This window comes from Triticum urartu, chromosome 7 (genome assembly GCF_003073215.2).
Source record: "Triticum urartu cultivar G1812 chromosome 7, Tu2.1, whole genome shotgun sequence".
In the NCBI taxonomy this organism is placed as follows: Eukaryota; Viridiplantae; Streptophyta; class Magnoliopsida; order Poales; family Poaceae; genus Triticum; species Triticum urartu.
The window spans coordinates 179556-207444 of NC_053028.1; the positions used below are offsets into that span (position 1 = coordinate 179556).

At 46.1% G+C, this 27889-nt stretch overlaps 3 protein-coding genes and 1 long non-coding RNA gene across 7 annotated transcripts; 2 read left to right on the forward strand and 2 right to left on the reverse strand.

Moving 5' to 3' along the window:
• The first annotated feature begins 5779 nt into the window (after positions 1-5779).
• On the forward strand, positions 5780-11211 carry LOC125523212 (protein MEI2-like 2). 2 transcript variants are annotated; one of them, XM_048688260.1, is made up of 13 exons: positions 5780-5958; positions 6502-6557; positions 6673-6852; positions 7120-7589; positions 7851-8009; positions 8093-8209; positions 8326-8477; positions 8653-8744; positions 8844-9759; positions 9851-9935; positions 10023-10091; positions 10240-10419; positions 10606-11211. In XM_048688260.1, exons 2-13 carry the CDS (start codon positions 6524-6526, stop codon positions 10747-10749), a joined length of 2598 nt encoding a protein of 865 aa, XP_048544217.1. In that variant the 5' UTR covers positions 5780-5958; positions 6502-6523; the 3' UTR covers positions 10750-11211. The 2 variants fall into 2 exon arrangements, with proteins under 2 accessions (XP_048544217.1, XP_048544218.1); XM_048688261.1 differs by lacking the exon at positions 5780-5958 and adding an exon at positions 6300-6382.
• A 620-nt stretch (positions 11212-11831) lies between these two features.
• On the reverse strand, positions 11832-17353 carry LOC125523213 (signal peptide peptidase-like 2). Of its 2 annotated transcripts, XM_048688264.1 has the most exons (14): positions 17072-17353; positions 16552-16710; positions 16344-16455; positions 16107-16226; positions 15021-15178; positions 14487-14663; positions 14296-14330; positions 14040-14196; positions 13852-13905; positions 13675-13767; positions 12966-13105; positions 12497-12567; positions 12309-12392; positions 11832-12208 (listed from the first exon to the last, which is right to left on the reverse strand). In XM_048688264.1, exons 1-14 carry the CDS (start codon positions 17207-17209, stop codon positions 12114-12116), a joined length of 1593 nt encoding a protein of 530 aa, XP_048544221.1. In that variant the 5' UTR covers positions 17210-17353; the 3' UTR covers positions 11832-12113. The 2 variants fall into 2 exon arrangements, with proteins under 2 accessions (XP_048544221.1, XP_048544220.1); XM_048688263.1 differs by having other exon boundaries at positions 13675-13905.
• Positions 17354-18699: 1346 nt separating this feature from the next.
• Positions 18700-27824, forward strand: LOC125523214 (probable inactive DNA (cytosine-5)-methyltransferase DRM3). 2 transcript variants are annotated; one of them, XM_048688265.1, is made up of 12 exons: positions 18700-18849; positions 19745-19775; positions 19893-20009; positions 20103-20193; positions 20332-20396; positions 20963-21062; positions 22398-22474; positions 22588-22687; positions 22850-22926; positions 24964-26392; positions 27167-27254; positions 27346-27824. In XM_048688265.1, the coding sequence occupies exons 2-10, from the start codon at positions 19773-19775 to the stop codon at positions 26203-26205; spliced, it is 1872 nt and encodes a 623-aa protein (XP_048544222.1). In that variant the 5' UTR covers positions 18700-18849; positions 19745-19772; the 3' UTR covers positions 26206-26392; positions 27167-27254; positions 27346-27824. The 2 variants fall into 2 exon arrangements, with proteins under 2 accessions (XP_048544222.1, XP_048544223.1); XM_048688266.1 differs by having other exon boundaries at positions 18701-18849; positions 19893-20006.
• Positions 20403-22437, reverse strand: LOC125523216. The gene is made up of 3 exons (XR_007290142.1): positions 21734-22437; positions 21511-21583; positions 20403-20665 (listed from the first exon to the last, which is right to left on the reverse strand). It is a non-coding gene; the product is annotated as an uncharacterized LOC125523216 (long non-coding RNA).
• Positions 27825-27889: the final 65 nt, after the last annotated feature.

Genomic DNA, 27889 nt, shown 5'->3' on the forward strand with positions numbered 1-27889 from the left:
AGCACCCAGTAGGGACTGCACACCACACTAGTACAGAATCGAATTGTTACAGGTAGACTCAGAGTCCTTGTGTCCTCTGTCCTCTGTATATGTATGTATGTGGATACAAAAGGTTGGAGAAAACAAGACATGTGTTACTCACTCAGTCCCAAAATAAGCGTGCAAAGAAAAGACACTTATTTTAGAGCATCTACAGTCGGACTTGGCAAATTCGATTTATCAAACGTCCGTGAATGTGACCGCGGCTAGTGACCGGTCACACCTCAAATTTGCTACTCTGCATCCGAATCTCTCATATTTTAACCCCTAAATCCATACAAGGCATGCAAAAGAAATCCTACATACTACATACTACATATTACCCTAACTAATCGTCGTCGTCGGAGATGTCCACAAAGTCGGTGCCGGACGGTCTAAAGCTCATCTCCTCCGTCGTCGACGTCGTGAACATCTCCGGCTCCTCCTCCTCCTCCTCCTCGACCTCATCAATGCAGGCGAACATTTCCTCCTCCTCTGCAGCGTGCTCTGCCTCCATCTCCTGCCGACGACGGCGTCTGGCCTCCGCATCAGACTCCGAGCGGAGGGAATCGAGGATGGCCTGCTGCTCCGCCTGCAGATCCACGTCCCTAGCATCCCCTACATCCTCCTTCTTCTCAACCTCCTCCAACTCCTCCTCCGAATCCACTGCATCCGGAAGTAGCCCGGCGGCGATCCGGGCTTCGCACCTTGTCCGGGTTTGCTAAGGAGCTGCAGTCACCGCTCCGGTGTTAGAAATGGGTAGCTCCTCACCCGGTGGCGTGGGGGCATGACTATTAGTGGTGGCGGACGGGGAGTGGAAAGTGGCGTCGGCGGCGGGTGGGTGGGTGGGTGGGGGGGAGGGGTAGGGTTTTGGTGTCGGCAGTAGGCTTAAATAGCCGGGCTAGGCACTACGCGCCCCGCCGGAGCGGCGCCACGCGGCGACATCGGTCTCACGGAGGAGATGAGTTTTGGACCGCCGGGTTTCAGACTGTTTTCATGTGGGACCCCAACGTCAGTCCGACGTGGCGGACGCGTCTGGGCACGCCCTGACATATGAAGCCCGTTTGAGGCGCCCGTCTGGGTTGGATTTTCTAGATCGGACAGTGAACGGGCCGTCCGTCCGGGTGTTTGAGGTGGATTTGGGACGTACGGCTGAAGATGCTCTTAGGAGAGAGGGAGTACTAGTATTTGTAATATACAGTATAATTATGGTTTTGTTGATGAGGGGGGGAGGGAGGGGTAGGCCATGCATTCCATGTGTTGGTTGTTTGGGTGATGTTATCCGCTGATTGGAAACACTATGCTGCTACATGTATGATAACGAAGATGATGATTATATAGATTACTAATGGCGCTTGCGACTGGTTGCTTGTTTGTCTCATTCCTTCAATGCGCGACTTTAATTTAGTACTAGTAGCATGATGCATATGCAGCGAACGAGGGACATATATATATATATATATATGTAGGTCGTCTTCTAGTGGCGTGCCGTGCCGACGGAATCCTTACATAAATTTTGCTTATTTTGCTCAAGACACTGTTAGCATATTTAACTAGGTAGCCATTGAGTAGTAGAGCTGTTGTTGCAGAGTAACCAATCAATCAATCAATCGAATCAAATCAACAAAATGCTTGTGTGCTTTGAGTCGATCAAAGGACATGTAAGTACTAGCAGATGAATAAAAAACACACTAGACTAATTAATTTCAAGGAGGGTAAACTTAGGAACGCTGATTGTTGACCGGATTCCCTCGACCTTAAACAAGATCACCAAGAAAGAGTACTCCTAACCCTCCTCGGCAGGTGGTAGGTAACTTGTGGGGATATGCTAGCTAGCTACAAGGTGTTGATGTGGTTAGAGTTCACACGCCATTAGCAACCCCCTAGCCTCCCTCACAAATGTTAGTGGTGGTCGTGCTTATCCCCAACCAAGACAAGCCAAGAGTATCAATTTAACAAGTGATCATCATCAGAGAGGGATATTCTGTCTATCCTCTCCTTTTTTAGCACACAAGGGAGAAGCAAGATACCAACACACAAAAGGGATTATCCATCCATCCATCTATGTATGTGTGCACGTATAAAGCAATCATCGTCAACATCATCATCAAAGACTTTCTCCATTTCGTCCCAACCATCCTTCCCCTTCCCATGGATTCGACTGTAGCTATCTCTTTCTTTTCTTCTTTCTCTTTTTTTCTCTTTTTTAAGAATAAGAATTGCAAGCTAGCAAGGCAGATTCTGAATTGCTGGAATCTGAATAATATTGGGCGGGCACATACATATAATCAAGGGAGGAAGGGAATCGGCCAAGAAAGAATAACTCCAAATGTACGTACGAATTTTCCATTGCTATAAAGCAGGAGGACAGCTTCCTTTTCTTTTCATGAAAAGGAAATGCTGCAAATGAAAAGATGATGCACAAAATAGCCTTGGTGATATGTACGTACAGAGAGAGAAAGAGAGAGAGACAGAAAATTCACTAGCTTCAAGGATGAGAGAGAGAGATGGGTAAGGGTATCTTCAACAACAGACCAAAACAGAAAATGACACTAGCTTCAAGAACGGGAGTGAGAGACGGGTAAGGGCAACTCCAACATGGCGACTTAAACGGACACACCGTGTGTTTGGTTTTTTTCGTTTGGGTGGGCAGGCGCACATCAAAAATATGTATGTGTTCGTCAACCCACCAGTGCACCCAATGCGCGACTAGGCTGGAACGCCCGGCACGGGAACCCTTTCCGGCTCCAAATGCTAGTCGTTCGGCATGTTCATGTCCGGCAAGGGCACTGGGATCGCCGCCTCCTATTACCTCTGGCACGTCGCCACTGAAACATGCATGCGAGCACGCATGGGCGGCATAGGCCCCAGCCGCGTCACGGCGAGGGGTATCACGCGATGGCACCCTGAGAAGGAGCCGACCTCGTGGTCATACTTCCCGATCGTCCACTTCCATGACATTCCGGCAGTGGACAGTGGACTTGGGTTTTGACTGGTTGGCGGCAGGGGAGCAAAGTTGGGAGGGGAGTGCCTCACGAACGTGTGACGTTGAAAAAGGACCAGGCGAGGATAGTTGGGTGGCGGCCGCGTGCCCCGTGGTGGAAATCGAGCAGACGTGCAACATGTTCGTGTGGATGCAAACCTGGCTCAAATTAGAGGCCCGTTTATATCCTCATGAACACAAACGTAAAATGGGTCATTGCATTGGCATGTGGTTTATGATCACACGGACCCAAACAAACGTGAACGAACAAAATGAGTCGTTGCGTTGGAGCTTTCTGAGAGCATTTACAGTCGAGCGTCCTAAACCCGCCTTAAACGTTCGGGCGGACGGCCCGGTCACTGATAGCTCATCAAAATGCGATCCAGACGGGCGCCTTAAACGGCCGGGCTGACCGACATCCCTCATATCTAGTCCAAATATGAAGCGGACGTGGGGATCCTGGGCGCGTTTGCTATGTCTGACTGACGTTGGGGTCGCACGAGAAAACACTCCGAAATCCGGCGGTCCGAAACTCGTCTCCTTCATCGGACCGACGGCGCCGCGCGGCGCTGCTCCGGCAGGCCACGTAGTGCCTAGCCCGACTATTTGAGCCGATCGCCGGCACCGGAATCCTACCCGTCCGCGCCGCCGCCACTTTCCACTTGCCATCTGGCACCTCTAGTAGCCATGCCCCCACACTGCCAGGTAAGGTTCTACCCATATCTAACGCTGGAGCGCCAGCTGCAGGTCCGGGCAAGGCGTGAAGTCCGGATCGCCTCAGGCCTACCTCCGGATGCAGTGGATCTAGCCGTAGAAGGATATGGAGGATGCTGGGGACGTGGATCTGCACGCGGAGCAGCAGGTCATCCTCGATTCCCTCTGCTCGAAGTCAGATGCGGAGGCCAGACGCCCTCGTCGGCAAGAGATCCATGAGATGCTCGTGTATATGGATAAGGAGGAGCCACCACCCGGCGCTTGGCACCGACGTCGTGACATCTCCGACGATGAATCATAGCCAGTGTGTCCTAATACATAGATTTAATCTGTATGGTTTGTATGAATCTAGAAGTTGAACTCATATGCAGAGCAGGAAATTGGCGTGACCAATCACTGTTCGTGGACACGGCAGGTTGCGTCCGTCTGCGGGCGTTTAGAGCAACTCTAGTAGACCCTACAAAATCCTGACCCGCAAAACGTGTTTGCAGTTTGATGAAGATTCCGTTTGCGGGTTAAGAACGAGCGCGGCCGAACAGAAACCGTAGATGAAACTACATAATTTAAAAAAAACAGTTTCGGGGAGAAATCGCACCATAGTAGTTTATCACATACTACATATTTATACATGATCAAACACTAGTTCATACTACATACTACATCAGTACTAGTACTAGAGATGGTGGGGATCTCACGGGGCGAGCTCGCGGCCATGGATCTCACGGCGACGAGCTCAATCCTCCTCGCCGGAGCTGCCGAGGTCGATGTACTTCTCCCTCAGCTCCTCGCGGATGCGCCGCCACTCGTCGTCCTTCTCCTTGGCGGCGAGTTTGGCCGTGACCGCCTGCCGGAACACGAGGTCTTTGAGCTCCTCGTGGTGGTGTCGGCGCTCCGCCTCCTCGCGCAAGCTCTGCTCGGCAATGGCGGCCGCGACCGCGTCGACATCGGTGACGAAGTCCTCCGTCCCGATGACTCCACGACGTCCGAGCTCCTCCGGCCACACCCTTTTCACAGGGAGAAGGCCCGCTCCGGAAGAAGAGGAGCTCCTGGCGTAGGAAGATCTCGCCGTGGAGGACAAGCCCGCGGCAGAGGATAGGGTACGGACGTGCCGACAGTCGTACTCGTCCGTCTCGCGGACGCGGAAACTCGGCGACGAGAGGCTACGGTTGGTCCGCTCCTCGTGTCGTCCGGAGCTCCACATGTGTCCCCACATGGCGGCTGGAGGCGGAAGGGGCTCGCCGGCGGCGAGAAATGTGGGAGGGGAGTGGGAAATTGCGGGGCTCGGCGGCGGAGGAGGGATAGGGTTTGCATTGTGAACCCGTAGATATACTGATTAGGGCGGGCGGTTTGCTGGTTGCGGTACATTATTTTACGGGCCGGACGAGAATGCGAGGTCTGTTCTGATCGTAAAATTGACTCGAACCTATATACTCGTTGGAATTACGCGGGTTTGTGGTTTTTGATGGGTCTGCTAGAGCTGCGGGTCCGATTTGCAGTCCGGCTGTGGATGGTGTAAACCGAGGAGAGAATGAAGCGGGCGGACGCGAGGCGACGTTCCAATGCAGCATATGAAGGCAGGCACGGGCCCTCTCGCTCGCTCTTCAAGGAGGAAGGACCGACAGGGCGGGCCCACAGCCCGAGCATCGTCCTCGTGGGCCCACCTCCTCTCCTCTCCTCTCCTCTTGGCCACTAGCAGCACATGCGAGCTTTACGGATGGGTGAACCACTCAGTGGGGCTGACGCGTGGGCTCCCAGGTGTGCTCGGCCCCACCCGCCATTGTCAAGTGACGAAAAGGGATTCAGTGGAGGACGGATGGCCTCAATCATCATACCCGTCCCTATCCCACTACTACTACTACTATTACTTCCCATTTTTATTTCTTTTCTTAAAAAATGGGATGGGATTATTATATTTTGTGGATAATCATTAACTATATTGTGTTTTTTTCTGGGCGTCCAGTACCCAATTACGTCGCTTGCTTGGGCCAGTAAAAAACCCATTTTTATTTTATTTCTCTCTTGATGATTCACTAGTGGATGGAGTATATATAAAAAACAAGAGAGAGACGAGAGAAGAGAGAAAAGATTTCGCCTTTCCCCTCATCTCCCAAGAAATCGCTCCGTCCCGCGAACCAACGCAGCAGCACGCCCGGGCCGGAGACCAAGGCCAGGGCAAGGATTTCTCCGGCCGCCGATTCAGTCCAGCTGCTAGGGTTCCCCCGCCCCGCCGCCGGAGGCGCCAGGTCAGTCGGCTTCTTTCTTGGCCCCCAATTCTTCTTCCGTTGGTGGGTGGGTGGGTTCTTGATGGGTTTATTACTAGTCTGATCGTCTCCGGTTACTCAGGGCTTCTTAATCTTCCCTGATTTGATTGCCTTCCTCTCTCCCCATCCATGAATGGACCGGAACAATTCCAGCTCTCTTACTTGCCAATAAGGTCGTATCTCCTTGATGTTCCCAATCTACTTGTCGTACTTGGGCGGGATCGTTGACGCCGGCCCTCTAGATTGGATTGGATTGGATTGGATTGGATTGGATTGATTGATTTCTTGATCGTGGCCAGGGTGGGTTCGGTTTCGTTTCCGGGGGTCAAAGTTCGTTGCTTCCTTCCTTCCATCCTTCCCTGTGCTTATCCAGTTCCGAAATACACTCCTCCCACTCTTTGACCCGGTTTGTTCTTCAGTTACCTCCTTCCTTCCTTCCCCCACCAATCCTAATTCATCCGCGTTTTCCCCATTGACATACACACATAACTACTTGATGCTAAAATTAGCTCCATTTGCTTGCAGGTGCCCATCCCCGAATGCACTGATGGACCGATCGCCGGCACCTCTCAGCCCACCAGGTAGGCTCTGCTTCCTCCTCTATCTATCTCAATGTCTGCCCTGCCTTTGCTCTGTTTCCTCTGCTCCACTATCTGAATTATTAATATCTCTGCTTCTGCTCTTTTTCTGTTACAGGTTTCGCTGTGCCGCTCGCCGTCAAGAAGCGGCAGCAGGCGGCGCCGGGCTACAGCAGCCCGTGGGGAGTCCCTCCGGCGCCGCCCCTGACAAACAACAACCCCAACCCGCCCAATGGCCTCAGAGCCGGCGACACCAGCATCTTCTCCACCTCGCTGCCCGTTCTGCCGCACGAAAAATGTAGGCCCGCCCGCCAATAATTGTCCCCTTCTTCTCAAGGAAGGATTGCCAATGATTGTGTATTTTTGTTTACCAAGTCTTGCTGTGTTGTGTATGTCAGAGTTACCAGTTAACATTGTTCAGATGGATGTATGGAAATAGGGAACACCAGTCTTTTGCTGTTAACTAGTCTCAGCATTAGTTTGCCAGAAAAAGTTTGGCAAAATCCAAAATTTTGTCATGTTGCATTCCTGAATCCTGATCCTGTGCATTTCCTTTTTCTTCCAGTGAACTTTCCTGACTCCGCACATGGCACCCCTTCGATGGACGACGCATCTGCTAAACTGAAAGAATTCGACGATGATCCTCAGGGGAACGACTACCCGTTTGACTTTGATCTGCGGCAGATCGACGACCTGCTGCCCGATGAGGATGAGCTTTTCGCTGGGATCACGAATGAGATCGAGCCGGCAGGGCAGACTAACCCCGCGGAGGAACTGGAGGAGTTTGATGTCTTTGGAAGTGGAGGGGGAATGGAGCTGGACTCGGACCCTCTGGACAGCATCACAGCTGGTCTGGGGAATGCAAGCATAGGCGATGGGATCAGGGCCAATGGGGTAAACAACAATTTCGGTCTGTCAAACAGTCCTGGAGCTGTGGCTGGGGAGCATCCGCTGGGGGAGCACCCTTCCAGGACATTGTTCGTGAGGAACATTAACAGTAACGTCGAGGACTCTGAACTGCGCTCTCTCTTTGAGGTAACCAGATTTATGTACTCTGTTTTTTAGAGAGAGAACCAGATTTATGTCCTTTTAACCACTCCAATTTGTCTGTTATTACTCAGCAGCAGTAGGTGTATCATTTAGTATCTGAACATCTTCTGTATATAGGATATTTATGATCTTGACACCTTCATCTTCTGTGTTGACTAATCATAACCACCGTTTGTTCTTATCTGTATCCGTTTGATGTCGAATCTCAGTTGGTCTTGACAGTGACGTTATTGTCATTCCTTTCAGCAATTTGGGGATATCCGGACCCTCTACACCGCAACGAAGCATAGGGGCTTTGTAATGATATCTTATTTTGATATCCGAGCTGCACGTGGTGCAATGCGTTCGTTGCAGAATAAGCCTCTGAGGAGGAGAAAGCTTGACATTCATTTTTCTATCCCAAAGGTTTGTTACATTTCTCTTCTGCACACTTAGCCCTTGGCCGCAAAAGTAGTTCTTGAAAATGAATGCCTTGTTGGTCTTTGCAGGAGAATCCATCTGACAAAGATTTAAACCAGGGGACTCTTGTTATCTTTAACTTGGATCCGTCAGTTTCTAATGAAGAGGTTCGCCAGATTTTCGGAACTTATGGGGAAGTAAAGGAGGTCAGGATGCTACTCCCAAATTTTGTTCCTCCTAAATTAAGGTTTCTGCTTGAAAAATGCAGCTTCATACATCTTTCTTTTGGTATTCATTCAAGTTGTTTGATTTCTGTTTGCAGATAAGAGAGACGCCTAACAAAAAGCACCATAAGTTTATTGAGTTCTACGATGTTAGGGCGGCAGAAGCTGCTCTTCGGTCACTGAATAAGAGTGAGATTGCTGGAAAACGTATCAAGTTGGAGCCAAGTCGTCCTGGTGGAACACGCAGAAGGTATGAATGTTCCAAGCGTTATTGAATGGTATATTTGAATAAGCAGTAGATATGCCTGTTTGCTCTTCGAGAGATGTTCCTTGAATTTTGGACAACACAAATTTTCAGATATCTGTCTTTGATGACTTTTTCCAGTCTGATCTGACTCTTCTTCTATTTTCTTCTTCTGATTTAGCTTGGTGCAACACCTTGGTCATGAACTAGAAGATGAACCCAGAGGTTATAGGCATTCTCACGTCGGATCGCCTATGGCTAACTCTCCTCCAGGTACTTTACTGGATCAGTTTTAAGTCTTGTTATCCTCACTTCATCTAATTTTCTTCCAAACACCTGTTCACAACTAAGAAATGCATCATCTCTTGTCAGGGGCATGGGCTCAGTATGGTAGCCCAACCGACAACAATTTGCTGCATGCATTCAGCAACTCACCTACTGGAAACGGAATGAGCCCTATCGGAATGTCCCCTTCAATGATGTCAAATGCTCTGAAGATTGCACCAATTGGGAAGGACAACAACTGGTCTAAATATGATCAAGTATTCTCAAACAGCAACCAGTCCCTCGGCGCTGCGTTTCAGCACTCACAGTCATACCAAGATCGCAAAAGTGACCATATGAGCTCGAGTCCTGGGACATTAACAGGGCCTGAGTTTCTGTGGGGCAGCCCAAAGCCTTATCCGGAGCATTCCCAGTCCTCATCAATGTGGCGTCCACCACCAGTTGGTCATGCAATGTCATCTAGTAGCCGCCCTCAGGGTCAGGGCTTCCTGTATGGTAGTCGCCAGGCTTCATTGTTCGGATCTTTGGATCAAAACCGTCATCATGTTGGGTCTGCCCCTTCAGGAGCTCCGTTTGAGAGCCACTTCGGATTTTTGCCTGAATCGCCTGAGACATCGTTTATGAATCAAGTTAGGTTTGCAAATATGGGGAACATTGGCGGTGCTAACCGAAACGGGGGAAGCCTCATGCTGAACATGGCTTCTCGTGCTTCCCTGAATCCTGTCTCTGCTCTAAGTGGAAGCCTGACAGATAATAACTCTACTAACTTCAGACCAGTACCATCGCCAAGACTTGGGCAACCACCATTCTTTGGGAACACCACATATCAAGGACCTGGTTATTATGGACTTGACAGCTCCACCATTGAGCGTGGTCGTAACCGCAGAGTTGACAGCAGCGCGTTCCAGGCAGATAGCAAGAAGCAGTATCAGCTTGATTTGGACAAGATCCGTAAAGGGGAGGATACTCGGACAACATTGATGATTAAAAACATCCCAAACAAGTATGCCCGTGTCCTCATTTGGTGTCTTCTTGTGTGCTCTTTATATTTTGCTTGCTGGTTGTCCTTACTCATTTTTTCCTGAATTCGATAGGTACACATCCAAGATGCTTTTGGCTGCAATTGATGAGCTCCACAAAGGAACGTATGACTTCTTCTACCTGCCAATTGATTTCAAGGTAGTATATCTGATATTGACTTTTTCAACGAGGTATTCAGATATCCAGCAGTGTAATAATTGTTTTTTTTTTCATTTTCCCCTGCAGAACAAATGCAATGTTGGTTATGCGTTCATTAACATGATATCCCCTGTGCACATTGTATCTTTCTACCAGGTATGTTTTCTTTGTTGGTCCTTTACATGTTCCATTGTTCTCTTACCGATCCATGTCTAGCTGAATTTCACAGCAGCCTATGCTCGCTGGTTGAATTAATCTCAACAGCTTGAAATATGACCTTTTGGATGCCTACCTTTAATTACAGGCTTTCAATGGGAAGAAGTGGGAGAAATTTAACAGCGAGAAAGTAGCGTCATTGGCTTATGGTAGGATCCAGGGAAGGAATGCACTAATCTCACATTTCCAGAATTCAAGTTTGATGAACGAGGACAAGAGATGCCGTCCCATTCTTTTTCATTCCAATGGACCAGAGACTGGAAATCAGGTAACAAGTTGTTGCATTGCATGCTGAAAGGGAAAGGCCATCTGTTTTGAAACATTAGTTGTAGTTCTTTCAAAAGTGAAGTGTAATACCCGGGGACACGATTTACTACCAGTGTTCTGTTTATGCAATTTTTTGAGCAATATTGACCTTTAATGCAAGTGCTCTAATACCATGAATGAAACTCAGGAACCATTCCCAAATGGGATATGCATCCACATGCCTCTGGATGGTGGGGCAGGCTCCAGCAAGGAGCCCCTCGGCTTTGAAGAGGACGACAATCCCAACGAGATCAAGATATCCGGGGAGAAATCCATGGTGGGGAGTTTGTAGATTATATAACCAACGAAGAGGCTCGGAGTCGCCGCCGCGGAGTCTAACTGTCTTGTGACGAAAGGCGGTGTCCACCCCCAAACTGTATAAAAGTGAGGAAGATTGGTTTAGTAGTGCAGGAATTATGGCGTGGCGTGGCATGGCGCATCTACCGGTTTTTGTCGCAGCGGATGTCGCCCCCCTGAAGCAGCGGCTTTGAATCGCAGTCGGGAGTTTGCTAGGTCCCCCCCTCTTTTGACCCCCCGAACTCTGTACAGATAGATGTGGGGAGTTGATGATGACTGGATGATGATGCTTTTGGTTTGGTTTTCTGTAAAGAACACCAATTGTACAGTCGGATGGATACTTGTGCTAGTTCTGCATGCTTTTATTTTCTGTATGGTTGAAACTCAACTCAAGACGGGTCTAATCGGGTGATGCCAGTGTGGAAATATGAATCCCCACATTGTGCATTATAAGTGATTCCTGTGTCAATTTTATTATTATGCAGAGCTTATTTCTTCCTTGTATGACGATGATGATTCATCTTCACCCAGAATTTACAATGCTCATATATCTATCTGATCCTACTAGTAATTCACTTTCAGAGTTTGTTTGCATCCACATGTTTGAACATGAGCAGCCCAATGCGCCACTATATATGCATTTGCAATGTCCTGAAAATTTAGGGTTTGAATGATTGCTCAGTTCCATAGGTAATCTTGATTTTTGCAAGAATAGAATACCATTCCAAAATTTATAATGCTCAGACAGATTAGAGAGATTATCATGAGATGATTAGATGGTTGCCTCCTCTTTACAGGTGGGGTCAAATCCACACTTAGTTAACTTGAAAGTTTAGATTACTGAGTGAACTTGTGAAGAAATTATTAAATGATGGCCTCATCTTCGTCTTGGAAATTCACTTAGTTGTGGACAATGAACTAGTTAGATGTTCTTGGCAAAACATCACTTTCAGTTTTTTGTTTGCAAGCAGGCACATATTTGAACATGGGTGGCCCAATGTGCCACTATATCTGAAATTGCAATGTCCTGAAAATTTAGGGTTTGAATGATTGTTCAACTCCCATAGGTGATCATGGTTTTGTTAAGAATAGAATACCATTAGCTCAGCCTTATATAAAATAATATGTAATCTCTGTTGTTGATACAAAGTTAACTCCCACATCGAACCTCAACTCACACGTTTCAAGGTCGACGAAGTACAACCTATACCAAACACAAATCTGGCTACAGCTAAGTTTACATTTCCTCGAAGCCGCACAGTTCTCACGGATATGGAACATCATGTTGAGATCCATTAACTGATTAGATCGAAGGATGTCAACGGTTTCCAAGTACAAATAATCCTGTCAGGTTACATTTCAGACTTCTTCGCCGACTGAATTTTCTGGTCTTCTTCCGTAGTTCCACAAGTGAGGCAGCTCGCCTCTTATCCAACCAAGCACCACAATAACCCCTGGTATGACAATGTACGATACGGGCATCAGTCGCGCTGATTGAGGGAAGGGAGTAAGTAGATAAGACGAGGCACCAAAAGGAACAATTTGTATGCTTACCTAACGTGCAAGGAACTAGGTACAGCAGCGCCGGCTGACCATGTCCATCCATCAGGAAAAGCGCAAGATAGGTAAGGAAAAGGCCTGCAAGGGGAAAAAGAAAATGAAAATGTGAGATCTGCACAAGAGGTACTGCTTGCTACAAACAATGAACTATCTACAGAACAAGATGAGTCAAGCACACTTACCGACAGCATATCCCACGGTCAGCCATAGAAAATATCCATTCAAGATACCCTTTTTGCCTGCCCTGTCAAATCTGCATCGTATAGCAAAGTGATGATGTATCATTAACAAATGGCGTAAACCTCTCATACAAACAGAGTTCTTATTGTGCTACGAAACGTCAAGGGCCCAAGCATTCACTATATGAAGATGTCCAAGATAAGCAAGAAGAATCGGTCTATTGTCTCCCTAATATTCTCAATCTCAACCTAGCAAGAAGAATTGATCTATTATCTCCCCAATATTCGCCATCTCAACCTATCTTCCAGCATGGTAGTTAGTTATCCCAAATGAAGGTTCAGAACAAAAAGTGTGAGTCTTAAGGCCTTCATCGCGTTTAGCAAGAATGGGACCAGACTACCAGATAGTATTTTAAGTACTTCTATGTGTATACCCATTAGTGAACTAACGGAGTAACATTGCATAGAGTACCTGTAGCTGAATGCAACGAGCAATCCAGGGAAAATAATATCACCAAAGCCTATCATGTCATAGCCACCCCATGGATCAAAGAAACGAGGTATTCTTAGGAGCATCGGAATTGCTTCCCCTGAGCTGTCACCACTAGCAACCTGAAGGTTTTAATAAAAATGAAATTTTCAATCACAAGTCACAGCACATAATAGAATAAGATAGGCTACTAAAAACATGAGCTTTTGCTGGATAATGTATTTGTTTAACGTCAAATTATAAGCCATTAAAAAGAACATGTTCTAAACATTTCACTACAGTTTCGAGTCTGAACATTTGCTGCCAATATACATCAATTTTATATGGGTCATGAGAGCACCAAATTAGATCATAACACTGAATATTCTAACAGTCCACTCAGTTTCAAGATAGGCTACTCATTTCTCTCTTAATTCTGAAGGTATTTAAGCAAGTAACCCTAGTGGATTCTGTCCTGTCCTCTCGATTTTACAACCTACCAAATCCTTGCCCCCTCAAAGTACACCTACCTTAAATGGCTTCGTCATGTGGTTGCAAGACTATTCCATTTTTATTTATCTTTTTGATGAGGATAAACAAGCCTAATCCATTGCTTTAACTAGAAAATCTACTGTGTAAATTAACCTGTAAAACTAGAGCGTAACTGGTAATAACTCTAGATGTAAATGTAAAAGGTCAAGAATGCACTTACTGCAATCATAACACTCTCATGGAATATAAGAGGCGAAATGAAGACCCAGAAGATGTCATACACAAATGCAGCACTAAGAAGAGCTGATGCAACCTGCAAAGATACAGCCTTAGATACTTCTGATACATGCAGGAGTCGTAAAACTGTTAGGACTACTGCAAATAGACATGCCAATACCCTGATATTAGGTAAGCGCGCCATCTGAAGCACAGTTATCATCAGGCAGATACCCTGTGACAAATACAGACTGCATGGTTAAAATATAGACTAAATACTGAAGGTCATAAAAAACCGTCTTACAAGGATTAAAATAAAGATTAGAAACATAGCAAGAGAACCTAAGAATCATCATCAATTCAACTTACAAGGATGTCTTGGCCTATCCAAGCAAACGAAGAATGCCGATAAACAACCCATAGAATGGCAAAGACCGTACAGAATGGTACTATTCCAACAGACAAGGCCAAGACCTCCCCGTAGAAGGGCAATTGTACAGTATTATTTCCCCAATCCTTATTAATCCTGTAAACAAGGCGCACACGAGGCACAGACAATGAGGAGATAAATAAAACAAAGAGCATTGAAAAAAAAATGCTTGATGTAAACTATTTCATGCATTACCTAGAGATAATTGTCACCAAGCAAACATGCATACCCTGAAAGACACAAAACAGAAACAAACTCACAACCAAATACCAATATAAAAAACTAAACAAGCACTTCAATAACCAAGCGCCAAGAGAAGTATTTGTACAAGTAGACAGGCCTTGTGATCAAAAGAGTGCAAAGATAGAGAATATATGAGGAAATACCTCAATACCACCAATGCAGAACAATACAATCAGTAGCCAGGCGACCCAAGACGACATGAAGTAGAAGAGGAGGAGAAGGAAAACTGAAGCTACTATGACAAAAACACCAGCTCCCTTCGCTGTGATTTCAAGGATTTCTTTATCTTGTGTGTTGTTTGTTCCAGAATTAGGTCCCGGCTGTTTAGTATGAAACGAAGAAACTCATTAGCAAAAACACTTAACCAAGTGATAACCTGAAAATTACTACTCATTAGCTAGAAACAAACACAATAAAATGCAAATTATTTTTTATTTTAATAATCATTCATAAGTAGCAAGCGTGCCTAACAACAATTTTTTTTGCAACTCAAGGTGAAATAAAAAAACTGTAGATAACATGGAATCAAACAACAATCATGTATTCTACACTGCAGTCGTATTAGTGTCTCGTCAGTCATCCCTGTTCTGAGTCGAGATTTACTGATTAGTATATGCATATGAGAAGCTAAATTGCATGAACTGCCATCAAGTCTGGACAGGGAGAAAAGTCAGGACCTGCCGTGTCAGCTGATTATAATGCTCATCAATCTGTTCGCATGCAACGAATTCACTCCAGAGTGAGGCGCAGACTATAGTTCCTACAGCCATTAACCACAAGAAGCATGCGGAAAGGTCCACAACTGGTCGATTTGGCGAATATAACTGCACCTCAACTACAGCAAAAGAACATTCACTTATTAGCAATGCATAGTCTGGTGTATCAAAATTAACTCACAAGATATGGGACTTAGATTAGTCATTCAAGAAAACACTATTTATGCATGGCATATGAGTACAAATGTGATCATTAAGTAGTTGACTTGTGTTAAAAAATGTAGAAGCTCTGTGATAAGGATCCAAAGACGGTCCTTCAGTAAGAAGTTAGACTATGATTATACCAATTTACACTATTAGCATGGATTCACAAGCACATGAGGCATCCAGGGTCGGAACCTCTACCATAACTAGAGGAACTGCCACATACCACAAAGGATCTATGGTGCATTTTCTTGAATGTTTAGCACAAATATTGGCTACATGGTGAGACATGCCATGAAATAAAATATCATTTTTCTCTCATTCCCCCATCTGCCGCCTTCCCTATATCACTTATTTCAGCCAATTATCTGTCTGGCTTATCACGTAGGCCTTAGATAAAAATGCAGCAGTTTGTCTAGGTACTGGGTTTGCTATGCATTAACTACTTTTCAAATTATAATTCTAAAACAAAATTTTGTGAATACACATGCAGGGTTGAGGGAGATGCTCAAGCACTTCAATGTTATGGTAAGTATAAGTGTATAACTCCCTTCCATTAACAAAAAATAGATTAAAATTGCATGCAATTGTCTGAATTCTAAGCATTCCGTGCTTTAAGTTAAGTTGACACAATATGGAAACAAATGTTTCTAAAACGTTTGATTAGACAGAATGGAGTCAAACTAATGGATTATCGTCTGCAAAATGATCTTGCAATTTATTAGGAAAATAAGCAGAAATAAGAGACTACAGATGTTTAACTAATCAAACTCTACTACTGTAGCAATTACGAAGTTCAACAGCTAACAATAGTAAGGAGAGTTAAGAAGAATATGTACTTACCCTTTGCTCCATGGTCCAGTAAGTCCTTCAGATTATTGCCTGCTGAGTGTGGCACCATTACGACGGGGATTGTCACATTAAGTGAAGTATCATTGTCACCACAAACCATCTTGTAAAGCTCTGCAAACACAGAGTTGACCAAACGGATTACTGTCTGCAAGAGAATCAGGTATGCCTACCAGAAAAATATCGAACAGGGCAGAGATAACAATATATCTCAGGCTGTCCTGGTAATACCTTCATCGTCATTTATAATAACCAAACCGGCTGCACCAGCAGCCTGCGCAAATTCGGCCTTGGCGGTGAAAGGACACCCTCCACGTGCCACTAAAGCAATAGAATTGGTCAACTGCAGCAGCAGCAAGGATTAGTTTAGATTATATTAGAAAAATGCTTATGAAAACAACTTGGTAGTAACCGAGTCATATCGGGGCCGAAACCGAACCTTTGAGGTCGAATTGGAGCACAAGTCTGGAGGATTGGTGAGGGCAGCAAATGTTCTCTGAGCCCCGTCGACAGTTCTAGGCAAGGGGGACCCGAACCTCGCGCTCAGTCCGACAACGGTCGTGCCCTGGGTTCCATTCACCCAGTTCTTCACCTTAACCTGGAGAACAAGAAAATCTGGAAGCATGAGAAAGAATGGTGGGCTGCCACACATAAGTGGTTGTTCTGCTGCTGCTGCTGCTGCTGCTGACCATCAGAAAACACATAAGAACATTGCTGCCAGGTTCACAGTAGGGTGGGTTCAGAAAGTCAGGTTGGGCATCAATCAATCAAGCAGAGTTCATCTTATCTACTGTAGCAGGGACGGGTTGCATCTACTCTATGTCCAAAGAAAGATTCCACATTTGACATCGGAAAAATCCGAGTCAGAACCTAATCCACGAATCGCGAGCAGAGGGGCGACGAGATCTGACTCTGATGGGGAGCAGAATGGATGGGGATTGGGCAGTTGGTTGGTTTACCAGCTGGAACTTGTTGTTGCAGCCGGGGGAGGCGTCGTGGCCGCGGTCGTCGCTGGAGGCGTCGTCGGCCGCCGCGCGCCCGGCGAGGAGGAGCAGCAGCAGGAAGGCGGCGACCGCGGGCAGGGGGAGGATCGCCATGGGCCTTCCTTCCCGGCGCAGCTGGGGAGGGGAGGCCTGAGAGGGAGAGGCCTCGCCACTTTGATTCGGACGGAAGGGAGAAAGAAAAGGAAGGAATTTTGGTTTGGATTTCAGAAGAGATGGGATCAAACTCCGACCAGTCGACGATGGAGCTCGTGGAGTGGGTTTAGATGATGGCGTCTTTCGTATGTTTACGCTTTCTCGGCCGGAAAACATGTTTGCTTTCCCTTACGTTTTTCCTCGCATTTTTTTCCCGAGGCATGAGGGCATGGACTCCGACCAAAAGTAGTGATCTAAACGCACTTATATTTCTTTACAGAGAGAGTAATGCTCAGGTGGCGGCACATCTTCGTTGTCGACTCCCTTCTTCCGCTCGACATTGTTATCGTGGCCCGTGTCGAGTAGGGGATGAGAGTCGGCGGCCAGGTAGAGCTCGCACCCTTGACGGGTTTCACCAAATGACACGGGGTATGAACTCATAATGTCATGGTGTAGGGTGTTGCTCTTCCTATTCTAGTTTAGGGTGATTTGATGAATGCCCTTTTTATACCACACAATAAACAGTGTGAGCATAGTTATTTTTGTCAAGTGTTCTGTATTGCTCTCCTAGTTCCTTCCGCTTGTTTTAGTTGGAACGGACAACAAACTTCTTTCTACCTTATGGCTGTTTGATTCGGTCTCTATGAAGGAAAAGTGTGTCTTTGACTAATGAAGGTTGGTACTAAAGATCGTAAAACGGGAGCGAAGCAGGTGCAAAGGCTAGAGATACATGTCCAAGACAAAATGAGAATGTATTTTGCCAGTTTTTAAGTGCCAACATTCATCAGGTTAGTTTCTCATCTCCTCGTGGTTCTTATTACGCGTCATTTATCGGTCTTTTTATCACTAGCATTTGCTTTGGTATCACCAGTCACGCAAGATATGGCACAACTTTTGGAAATGAGGAGGTGGTAAGCGAAGTTCGTAGAAAACTTGCCAATTATAGCAAGAGTTAGGGTATGGCACAAATGAGATGAGTGGCATCGTCGTGAATGAGGTGAATAGTGGGTGGGCCTGAAGGCAAAGAGGAGTGAGATGAGCCAGATGAAACAAGTATCACCGACTATAGCAAGGGCTCGCGCTAATGACATTATAGACGATCATCGTAGTAGCGACCCTCTTTTGTCCGGATCGCGGTTATCCACCGCTCACTCCCTTTCCCGCGATTGCGTCGGTTCGTCTCCCCATATAGAGCACTCCAAAAAAAAAATCAAGAATGAAAAGGGATATAAAAGGAAAGAAATAAAGAAGAAGACATGGTCCTCCAAAGCATAGTTTTAGAGTTCAAGGACCGATTTGCACATTCAATTGTACTACTAAAAAGGAAAGGGATTTTCCTCGCACATTCAATTGTACTCCCTTTATTTGAAAATAATTGTTGTAGAAATGAATGTATTTATAATTAAAATATATCTAGATACATTCATTTTTGGAACAAATATTTTCAGACGAAGGAAGTAATAAAATAAGGGGGCGGCTGCATTCTGCTCTCGCACCCGGAGCCTTTGGACAAACAAACAGGAAAAAGGGGAGGGCTTTTCCTCGCCGGGGCCGGCGCCGCCGCCGCCGTCCAAAGCTCTAAACCCTCTCCGCGGCGGCAGGTAATGCTATCTTCTCCTCGCCCTCGCTCTCTTCGTCCCCTCCGCGGTGCAAGGTTCTTCCCCCGCTTCGACCGCCGGCGAGGCCGCGGCGGGCCGTCGTCTCCTCCGTCTGCCGCCCTCGCGGCCGGAGGAGAGGGGAGCTCCGGTTCTCCGTCGGCATTGCAGGTAGGTAGGTTTCCCGATAGGATTCCCTGGGCGCCGCGACGGCGGTGGAGGCGGTGCCGCGTCGTCGTGTGCCCGCATCGGTATGTTCCGCCCACCCCGTGTGGCGGAGCAGGCGAGGCGGGGCCGTCGCGCTCTTGCTGTTCAGGTTTGGCCGGCGAGATGTAGAGGCGGCGGCGGTGCGTTTTGTACTCTGGTCACCTCCGGACGGCCTGAAATTAGTGTCTTTTACGATTTATTTCGGGAGATTGGGTGCTCTGTATCAGGACCCCTGATGGCGAAGATGAAGATGCCCTTGCCTGGCAGGCCGGGGAAAGGGATGAAGATGCAGCAATTCAGGAATACTGATCTCCTGTGATGGATAAAGAGCATAGTCCCTGTTGGTGTTATTGGGATTCATGTTTTGGTTGGTTCTCACTTGTGTCGATGCATGTTTTGCTCTGCTGCTTAGGGTCGATGCATGTTTGTTGATTGTTTGAGACGCTTTTGTTTCAAGATACATCCATTTTCATCCATTTCGATGACAAGTATTTCCGGACGGAGGGAGTACTTTTCTTTGGTGAAGCGCTCCGGTGGGTGTGTGTGTGTGGGGGGGGGGGGGGGGGGGGGGTTCTTTTTGGCTTTAACTCTGTTCTGTTCCATTGTGTTGTGTCTCCCAACTTATGTTCCATTATCTCTCACTCTCACCGCAGTGCATCTATATTAATGCCATCGTTACCGTTTCTTTTTTCAGGGCCAAGAGGCAGATTTGATCGAGAAAAATGGTAGAGCCGGACCTTGTCTATTCACTTGTCTTCTCTTTCATTGCCGTGCTCTTAGTTACTTCCCTTTTCTCGCCAGCGATGCTCCTAAAATATACCGAATTTACTTTGATGTTATAGGCCTCGCGAAACACCGGGTCGGGATCATCAACTTCTTTGGGTAGTCTATTTGCTTCTGATGATGAAGAAAACAGTGCTCCTTCACTGCCCACAATAGAAGCTGACCGAGATACCGTGGTGATATATATCCTCGTACCCGCTGTCATTGTCATGTATCCTTTGTGTTGAACTCGTTTGTCCAAATCTTCTGAATGTTCCTAACTTCTGCAGGAGCTAGATTCTTTCTCAAAAAAGAGGTCGTATTTACTGACCAAAATGAGCTTCTCGAAGCAAGAGGTCGATTTGGCAGCCAGTGAGTTAGGTATGTGATTCTGCATCAACATGTAAAGGTAGTAACCTATGTTTTTAAGGCGACACTTTGCTTTAAGGCACTGGGGGGGGGGGGGGGGGCGCCTCGACGCCTAGGCGCCTAAAGCGGACATATTTAATCTCTTTTCAGGTGAGGGAGCATCAATTGATCAGCTCGTGGATTGGATTGTGAGTGCTCAAGAAGCTACAACTGAGGTTTATTTTCCCGATCCCTTTTGTTTTTCTTTAGTAGCTCTTGTTTCTACTACCTCTGAATCTCGATCTCGTGCTGCCATGAGCTAGCGCATTCGCTCACACTTGGGTGTTCCAGTCTCAGATATTCTGGACATGAATCACAAGAACAGTCTTAGAAAAATCATAGAACTGCTAAAAAATAAACAGAAATGGGAAGTACTAATCAAACATATCTGCTGGTTGTACTTGTGGGTTCGGCATTTCTTCTGGCTCCATCCTTCGTTCTTCCACTGCAATTTGTACTAAAAATAAACAGAAATGAAAAGTACTATTCAAACCTACCAGAGAACTGACCCGGTTGAAATACCGATCAATGATCAAGCTCTCAACAGAATAGTTCTCCAGGCATGTTGATAATTGTAGTATGAACTGCAGGCAGGATTGCTACATTTATCATGATTGTTGCTTATGTTTACAATTTTTTTTCAACTTTTAACACCTAGACCTAGTATATGTTAGACTAAGTCATATGCAAATGTGAGCAACCTCAGGCCTGATACTTCTGTTTTAAATTGACACCTTTTCAGGGAAATGCTGAATTTCTGCCTGCGCAAATGGATAAACCGCATTCTTTGCTCCAGATGGGGTTTACTCAACAAGAAGTCTCGTTTGCTATTGAAGCTTTTGGTAGGTGCTTCTAAAATCTTCAATATTGTTTGCTTCTGTTACTTATTTTACTGGATACTCTTTCTGCTCCATAATACAGGATGTTATTACAACCAATAAGTTAGATAAACCTATCAATGGGTTTTGAGATCCTTTCAATTATGTTTCTGTGAAATGAGAAAAAGAAAGTGAATATCACGGCACTCCACTATTTCTGTGCCAAAAAGAAAAGGCGGCTAACGTGAGCTTGTTCAACATGAATCTGTATATTAACAAAAGCAGACAACCTAAGTTCAAGCATTTGTTCGTTCCATTATTTATTGGTGGCTGCAGGAGTGCCTTGTGTAAACATCAATCATTTGTTCACCCTTCGATTTTTGTGTGTAAACAGTCCATCCCAAAACTATATATGGGTTCTATCGTTATATATCTAACTCACAACACAAAACCGCATTTACATTGGTTTTACCTTCAGCTGCTTAGCAACATGCTGGCCGTTGAAGCAGAAACTTCAGTCCGTATCTTTGAGAAGAGAGCACATGCTGACAATATAAGACCGCATAGGACAGATGGTCAAATGCACGGAATGAATTTGCCAGAATATAAGCCAAACTGCAGTGTGAATAACATGCGACAGTATAGTATACAGTATTTCTCATGAGTGTAGTAAGGCTAAGAAATTAATTACCAACCTTGATGGTGCAGTTAAATGTAAGCAAGATCACCAACAGGAATAGAGTGGCCAGAGTACTCAGATTCTTTCCATATACCAAGAAGGTTAACCAGCAACTGTACTTCATGTAGAGAAGCTGCAATAATTAAAAAAAAACATGTTAGCACCTAAGATCCATGTAATGTGAGGTCTTAACCTATCATAGTTACTACAGCTTGGAATTGAAACCTGTATCTAAGATATGGAACAAAAGTTGCCAATTGGTGTGAAACCCATCTGGTACCGAGGCATATTTGCCAGACATGCATGGGAAAGAATAAGTCTTCCCCCAGGAGGATAGGTGACTCCCCTGCCATGGACCTATCCTCTTACTGATTTTCTGAACCAAATGCATAAGCTGAGCATTAGGTAATCTGTGTTCATCAATGGGCGTACCCAGATATGTCAGAGATAAGGTGCCCAGCTTTACATTTTAACACCAAAATCCACAACCTAACTCTTGTCTTCATGCCTTACATCCCCTCAAAACAACATCAAGGAATTGAGATGCAGAGTGTTACTGTCATCACTCTCCACGAAGATGACAATATCATTTTCGTATTGTAGAGCAGACTTGTTTCACTTGTTAGTCTGTTTTGGTGATTTCCTACAGACCTTAATGTCATTTTTCCTGTTCCTTTCAGGTCAAGAAGCTGAAGTTGAGGAGCTTGCTGACGCAATTTTGGCAAGACGCATTGCGAATAACATTGAGCAGAAACAAGTATTAACTCAATTGCTACATCATTTCTCGCTGCTATAGACTTTGTTCGGTGAATTTGTTGTGCTAGAGCATTCCAATATGCACACTTTTATTTTAAAGTGACAATTTTTCAGGAAACTGCTGAATTGCAGCCTGAGGTAATGGATACACCACTTTCTTTGCTCAAGATGGGTTTCAGTAAAGAAGAGGTCTCATCTGTGATTGCTATTTTTGGTAGGTAAACATGGTGTGAGGATTAGAGCTGTATCCATGACTTTAAATATATCAATCTGTCAATTTTAAGCTGACGAGTACATGTTTATTTGCAGTCTACTAGTGTTAGTGTGCTCTGTTGAGTTCAGAAACCTTAAATGTCATGTTTCCCACTCTTTCCAGGCGAGGAAGCAACAGTCGAGGAGTTGGCTGACTCGATATTCGCAAGACGCTTCTCAAATACCACTGAGCAGAAAAAGGTAACTAAATGACATTCATTTTTATTAGACTTGGGCTGTTTGCAGTGGTGACAGTGTAATACACCAGGGGTGGTCCCTCGGCAGGAAGCCCGGCAGCAGGCCTGTGATCTTCGCTGTCACCGGACGAAACCCGTCGCCACTTCCCCCACGGGCTCCCCCGGTGCATGATCGCCTCGGTCATCATACGCAGAGCACGTGATAGGGCACAAGGCCCCAGAGCCACCCGGACCGGTCACTCTGAACGAAGACGCTATCCAGGAACCCGTGCATTTGGCGAGCCTGAATCATGGATTTCGAGTCGCTCGACTAGTCGCGACTAGTCGTCGACTAGTTGACGAGTCGCAGTTCCAGGGCCGACTCAGCCTCTCGGCTCGACTCCTGGGATGAGTCGAGCGACTCGCGCGACTAGTCACGACTAGTCGCGGTTTTGGGGTCGAACGACTCGAAGCAGCGCTGGATCTGGAGCACTCTCCCGCCGCCGTGCTGCTGATGCTGCTGCTGCTGCGCCCTTGCCGCCGCGCTGCTGCTGCTGCTGCTGAAGCTGAAGCGGCAAGAGGAGCGGGCTGGGAGGAGGAGCGGTGGCAAGAGAGCTGCTGCGGGGGAGTTGAGAGATCCATCGCTGGGAGGAGTGGTGGACTGGTGGCAAGAGAGTGGCAGCGAATGTGTGGCGGCTGTGGTGAGGGAGGAGGGAGTGTGGATGGTGGATTAGGTCACGGGAGGAGTATATAGCTACTAGATGGGCTTTTGGGCCACAGGGAAGTGCATAACTAGTGGCCCATCTCTCAGTTGGCCCTGGTTACTGCTGCTGCTGTGCACTTGTGCTCCTCCCCTGACTGCCTGCTGCTTAACTCACGTCGACTCGTCGCCATGTCGACTCGTCGACCGTGAGTCTAGACTAGTCACGACTAGTCTAGAGTCGCCCTCCCCGAGCGACCCGTCGACTCATCGACTCGAAAACATTGGCCTGAATACCTTGAAGTGAGACTCATGAAGACAAACCACAATTGTCGACATTAGGAGCCCGCCTAGGTTCTCATTCCCGGGGATGAAAAAGATTAACTCTAGACACGCTCGGGGGCTACTGATGGTGTAATACACCGGGGGTGGTCCCTCAGAGGGAGGCCCGGCAGCAGGCTTGCCCTGGGGGCTGGGGCCCAGGTGGTCTGGCAGGGGTCTGGTGACAGGAGGGAGCCTGGAGGCTCAGATAAAGATCAGGAGCCCATCTTGGGCGTGCAAACCAAGATGGTGGCGGCATGAGATCGGTTAGATCACCTGTAAACCCATAGACCTCGTCACCTATATAAGGCGAGGCTGCGGGTAGCCATTCCCATTTACAACATATACTATACTCTCGATAGCCATACACATCTCTACTGTAACCCCCTCGCACGAGGTGCTCCGTAGAGTGTTACCTCACCATGTGGGCTCAAACCTGGGTAATCCCTTATGTGAACTCCCTTCTGGTACTTACAGCCGCGTTCGCCACCCGACCGAGGGTACCGATGGTTTCTTGAACCGTGAAGTGGCCTATGTGGAGTCGTGGTTGTGACTTAACTCTCGCATTGGAATTAGAAGCCTAGGGTGAGTGACACCGGTATGTAATGTTTGTTGTGTCGTCCCACATCTGTTAGTCCTTTTACGGGAGGAAGTGGCAAAATTCTAAGTGGGGTGCTATTTACGCATATCATGTCTCCCCGTAGGAGCGATGGTAGTGTAGAGTACCTTGTTTTACTTATAGGATCTCCTGCAGAGTTCAAAAACCATATGTGGACAGATAAGGGCAATGTTAATATCTGTTTGATCTCATATCCAAAAAGAAGTTAGATCAACTATTTACATAAACGATTTCTATTTATGATGTTTCCAGTTGGTTTTCTAGTTTCTTTTGTTTCATGATTATTAAAGTATGTAATCACTGACTCCAGTGCTCATATGGAAAGCGACATCTTTAAATGCTCTCATGGATGTAAAACAATAAAAACTAATTAATAACCCCTCTTGTTTCTAACATGGCACTGTATGTTCTCTTTTATGTAGGTGAAGATAGAGTCTGAATTTCCGGACGAGACAGAAACTGGGTATTCAACATCGAGATTGAGGTTCTATGATGATGATGATGATGATGCCAACATCAGACGTAAAAAGGCCAAGCATGCATTTGGAGATGACAGAAGGGCATCAAGCAGTCAGAATGTTAATCAATCTAGCCGCACTCCATGGTTAAGTCGTTGTTCTGGGTCAATTGCTAATGCTTCTCTGAAGGATGAATGTCTTGAAAGGACGTCAAGCCCTGGTAGAAACATCCACGGTGACCTTTTCAAACCTCCCTTCTTCCTCTATGCAAGTCTTGTTGACATCAGCAAAGACACGTGGAATCAGCTCTCGAGTTTCCTATTCAACGTGCAACTGGAGTATCTAAACAGTCAATCATTCTCGGCTCTGATGCGGAAGGAGGGTTATATTCATAACCTTCCAACGGAGAGAAGGCATGCTGCGATTCCAAGGTCACCAATGACGATCAGAGATGCATTGCCTCTGATAAGACGGTTCTGGCCCTCATGGGACACCAGAAAGCAGATCGATGGTGTTGCTTTAGGTGTGGTGGGAACTGAACAGATTTGTGAGAAGGTGGAGAAGGCGGTGAAAGATTCGCGAGGAAATCTTTCAGAAGTGAAGCAAGCGCAGATCATTCATCAATGCAAGATGGCGAATCTCGTCTGGACTGGTCAAGACAAGTTAGGCCCTCTGCAGCCACACCAGATGGAAGTGATTCTAGGCTATTCAGCTAGCCATACGGATCTGCCGGGCATAGACCCACAAGACAAGGTTGCTTCCATGAGGTTTGCCTTGCAAACTGATACCATAGCATACCTTTTGTCGGCCCTAAAGGACCGGTATCCTGATGGGCTGAGAGTGATCTCTATCTACAGTGCAATCGGGGGTGCAGAAGTCGCTCTACACCGTCTTGGAATTCCGCTGAGGTGCGTGGTGTCCGTAGAGGAGTCTGTGGTGAACCGTAGAGTTCTAAAGATGTGGTGGAGAAAAACCCAGCAGAATGGAAAGCTAAGACAACTTGATAGGATCCAGAAGCTAGATACCAAGGAGTTTGAGGACCTGATGAAAGAGTTTGGCGGGTTTGACCTCATTGTTGGTGGGAACTACGATTTTTACAGAGGCACAGCGATGACGGTGGGCACAACCATGGGAATGGACAGCAATCGATTTTTTGAGTATGTCCGGGTTGTCCAGATGGTGAGACGGATGCAAAAAGTTGTCTGACACACATAGTTCTGTCTTCGGTCATTCTCCCATGAGGTGTGGATTATCAAGGACCAATACTAACACCTTTACAAAAAGTGAAGTTTTTTTGTTCTTTGTCTTCTTGTAGCAATATGTCCGCAATGAGACCTCATCTTCATGGCTAGTGTTATCCTTGCATAATGAGCTTGTATGCCATAAAAAAAAGGTAAATCTTCTTCTGTTTGTTTTGCACAAGTAGTTTTTTTTTTCTATGAAGGATTTTTAGTTTGCAATTGGCATGGCCAATGGATGTATTTGTTTTCTATGAGACTTGTGTGTGCATGTGTTTGGATGCCATTCAGCTTAGAGCAGCCAATGTAGTAATTTCTAATGCCCCAATTTGCAATGTTTGTGTGCTATGAATCAATGATAAGATGTGTTTTTTGCGTTTTTGGGTCTCTGTCACGTGTATCATATATCTGTGGACTTAGTTACTTTATAATGTAACAACTAGCTGGGTCCAGATTAGGTTGCAGACCGCTCACTGTATTTGTTGTTTTTGTTCGAGTAGAGAGAGGCTGTATTTGTTTCCTATGAGATTCCGTTCAGTTCTGAAGATGCGTGTGCTATTGCACAGAAACCAACTAACTAATATGTAATGTGAGGCAGCAGCCATTAGGCAGGACTGATTTCGTCAATTGTTTAAGATTTGTTTGCGATGTTGCTCCTCTGCATGCATGTGTTTCTCTAGGTCATCCAGTTCAGAGCAGCCAATGTCTATAATATCCCCATTCGCTGTGGTACCGCCACCAATCTATGATAAGATGTTTTTTTATTTTGAATATTTCGGCCTCTCTTAACTGCATTATATCTAACATATAGCTTTTGGTTAGTGTATCTGTCTTTTTTTGTTGTACATAGTACAGATTCAGTTAAGTTCCATGTTTAAGAATGTGAATGTGTTGTTGCATCCTGTAATCATGGGGAAATTTGGTTGTAGATTGCAGCGAGGAATCCGTTGAGAAGGTGCTTGGGGTTACAAGATTGCCCCTGCAGATGAGGTCTTTGTTATTCTGACCAAGATGAAGGTACCACGCCCCTCAACCCTGGACAGATAATAATCTTTTTCTGCTATCTCGGTTCCGAAAAATAATAATCTTTTCTCTCTTCTCATTTCAGGTGAGATGGAAGCTGTAATCTATCAAGCGATGAGTTTATTGTGCTCCTCTAGATTTTGACTGAAGACGAGTCCAGTGGCCGACAAAGACAAAATTGAAACCTATTGACTGATGACTTTTGATCAGGTTCTCGAGATTTGGCTGATATTATGGTGGTTTGTTGCGCCGTTGGATAAAACTTCTGAAAGTGGTAATTAGTGTTAGCTAAATATACTTGTGTGACTGTTGGGTGCTTTCATAGTTGATGGTAGGAATTAAGAGCAGGTGGCACACTTTCCTGTGCATGTATGGAGTTCTTTCCCTGGCCATGCTGTCAAGGTTCGGTTCCGAGCCATGGCAAAATCAAGCGACGGCACTTTGGTTCTTCCTTGCGCTCGCCGTCAATTGACTGGCTCTGCCATTTTAGGTGAAGTGGAAACTGTAACTATCAAGTGATCAGTGTCTGTGTGATGTGTTAACCTGTCTTTATTCAGTGCACTATGAATGCTCCTCTAGATCGACTGAAGACTTGAGTCCAGTAGCAAAGTGAAACAAATACGGAGTAC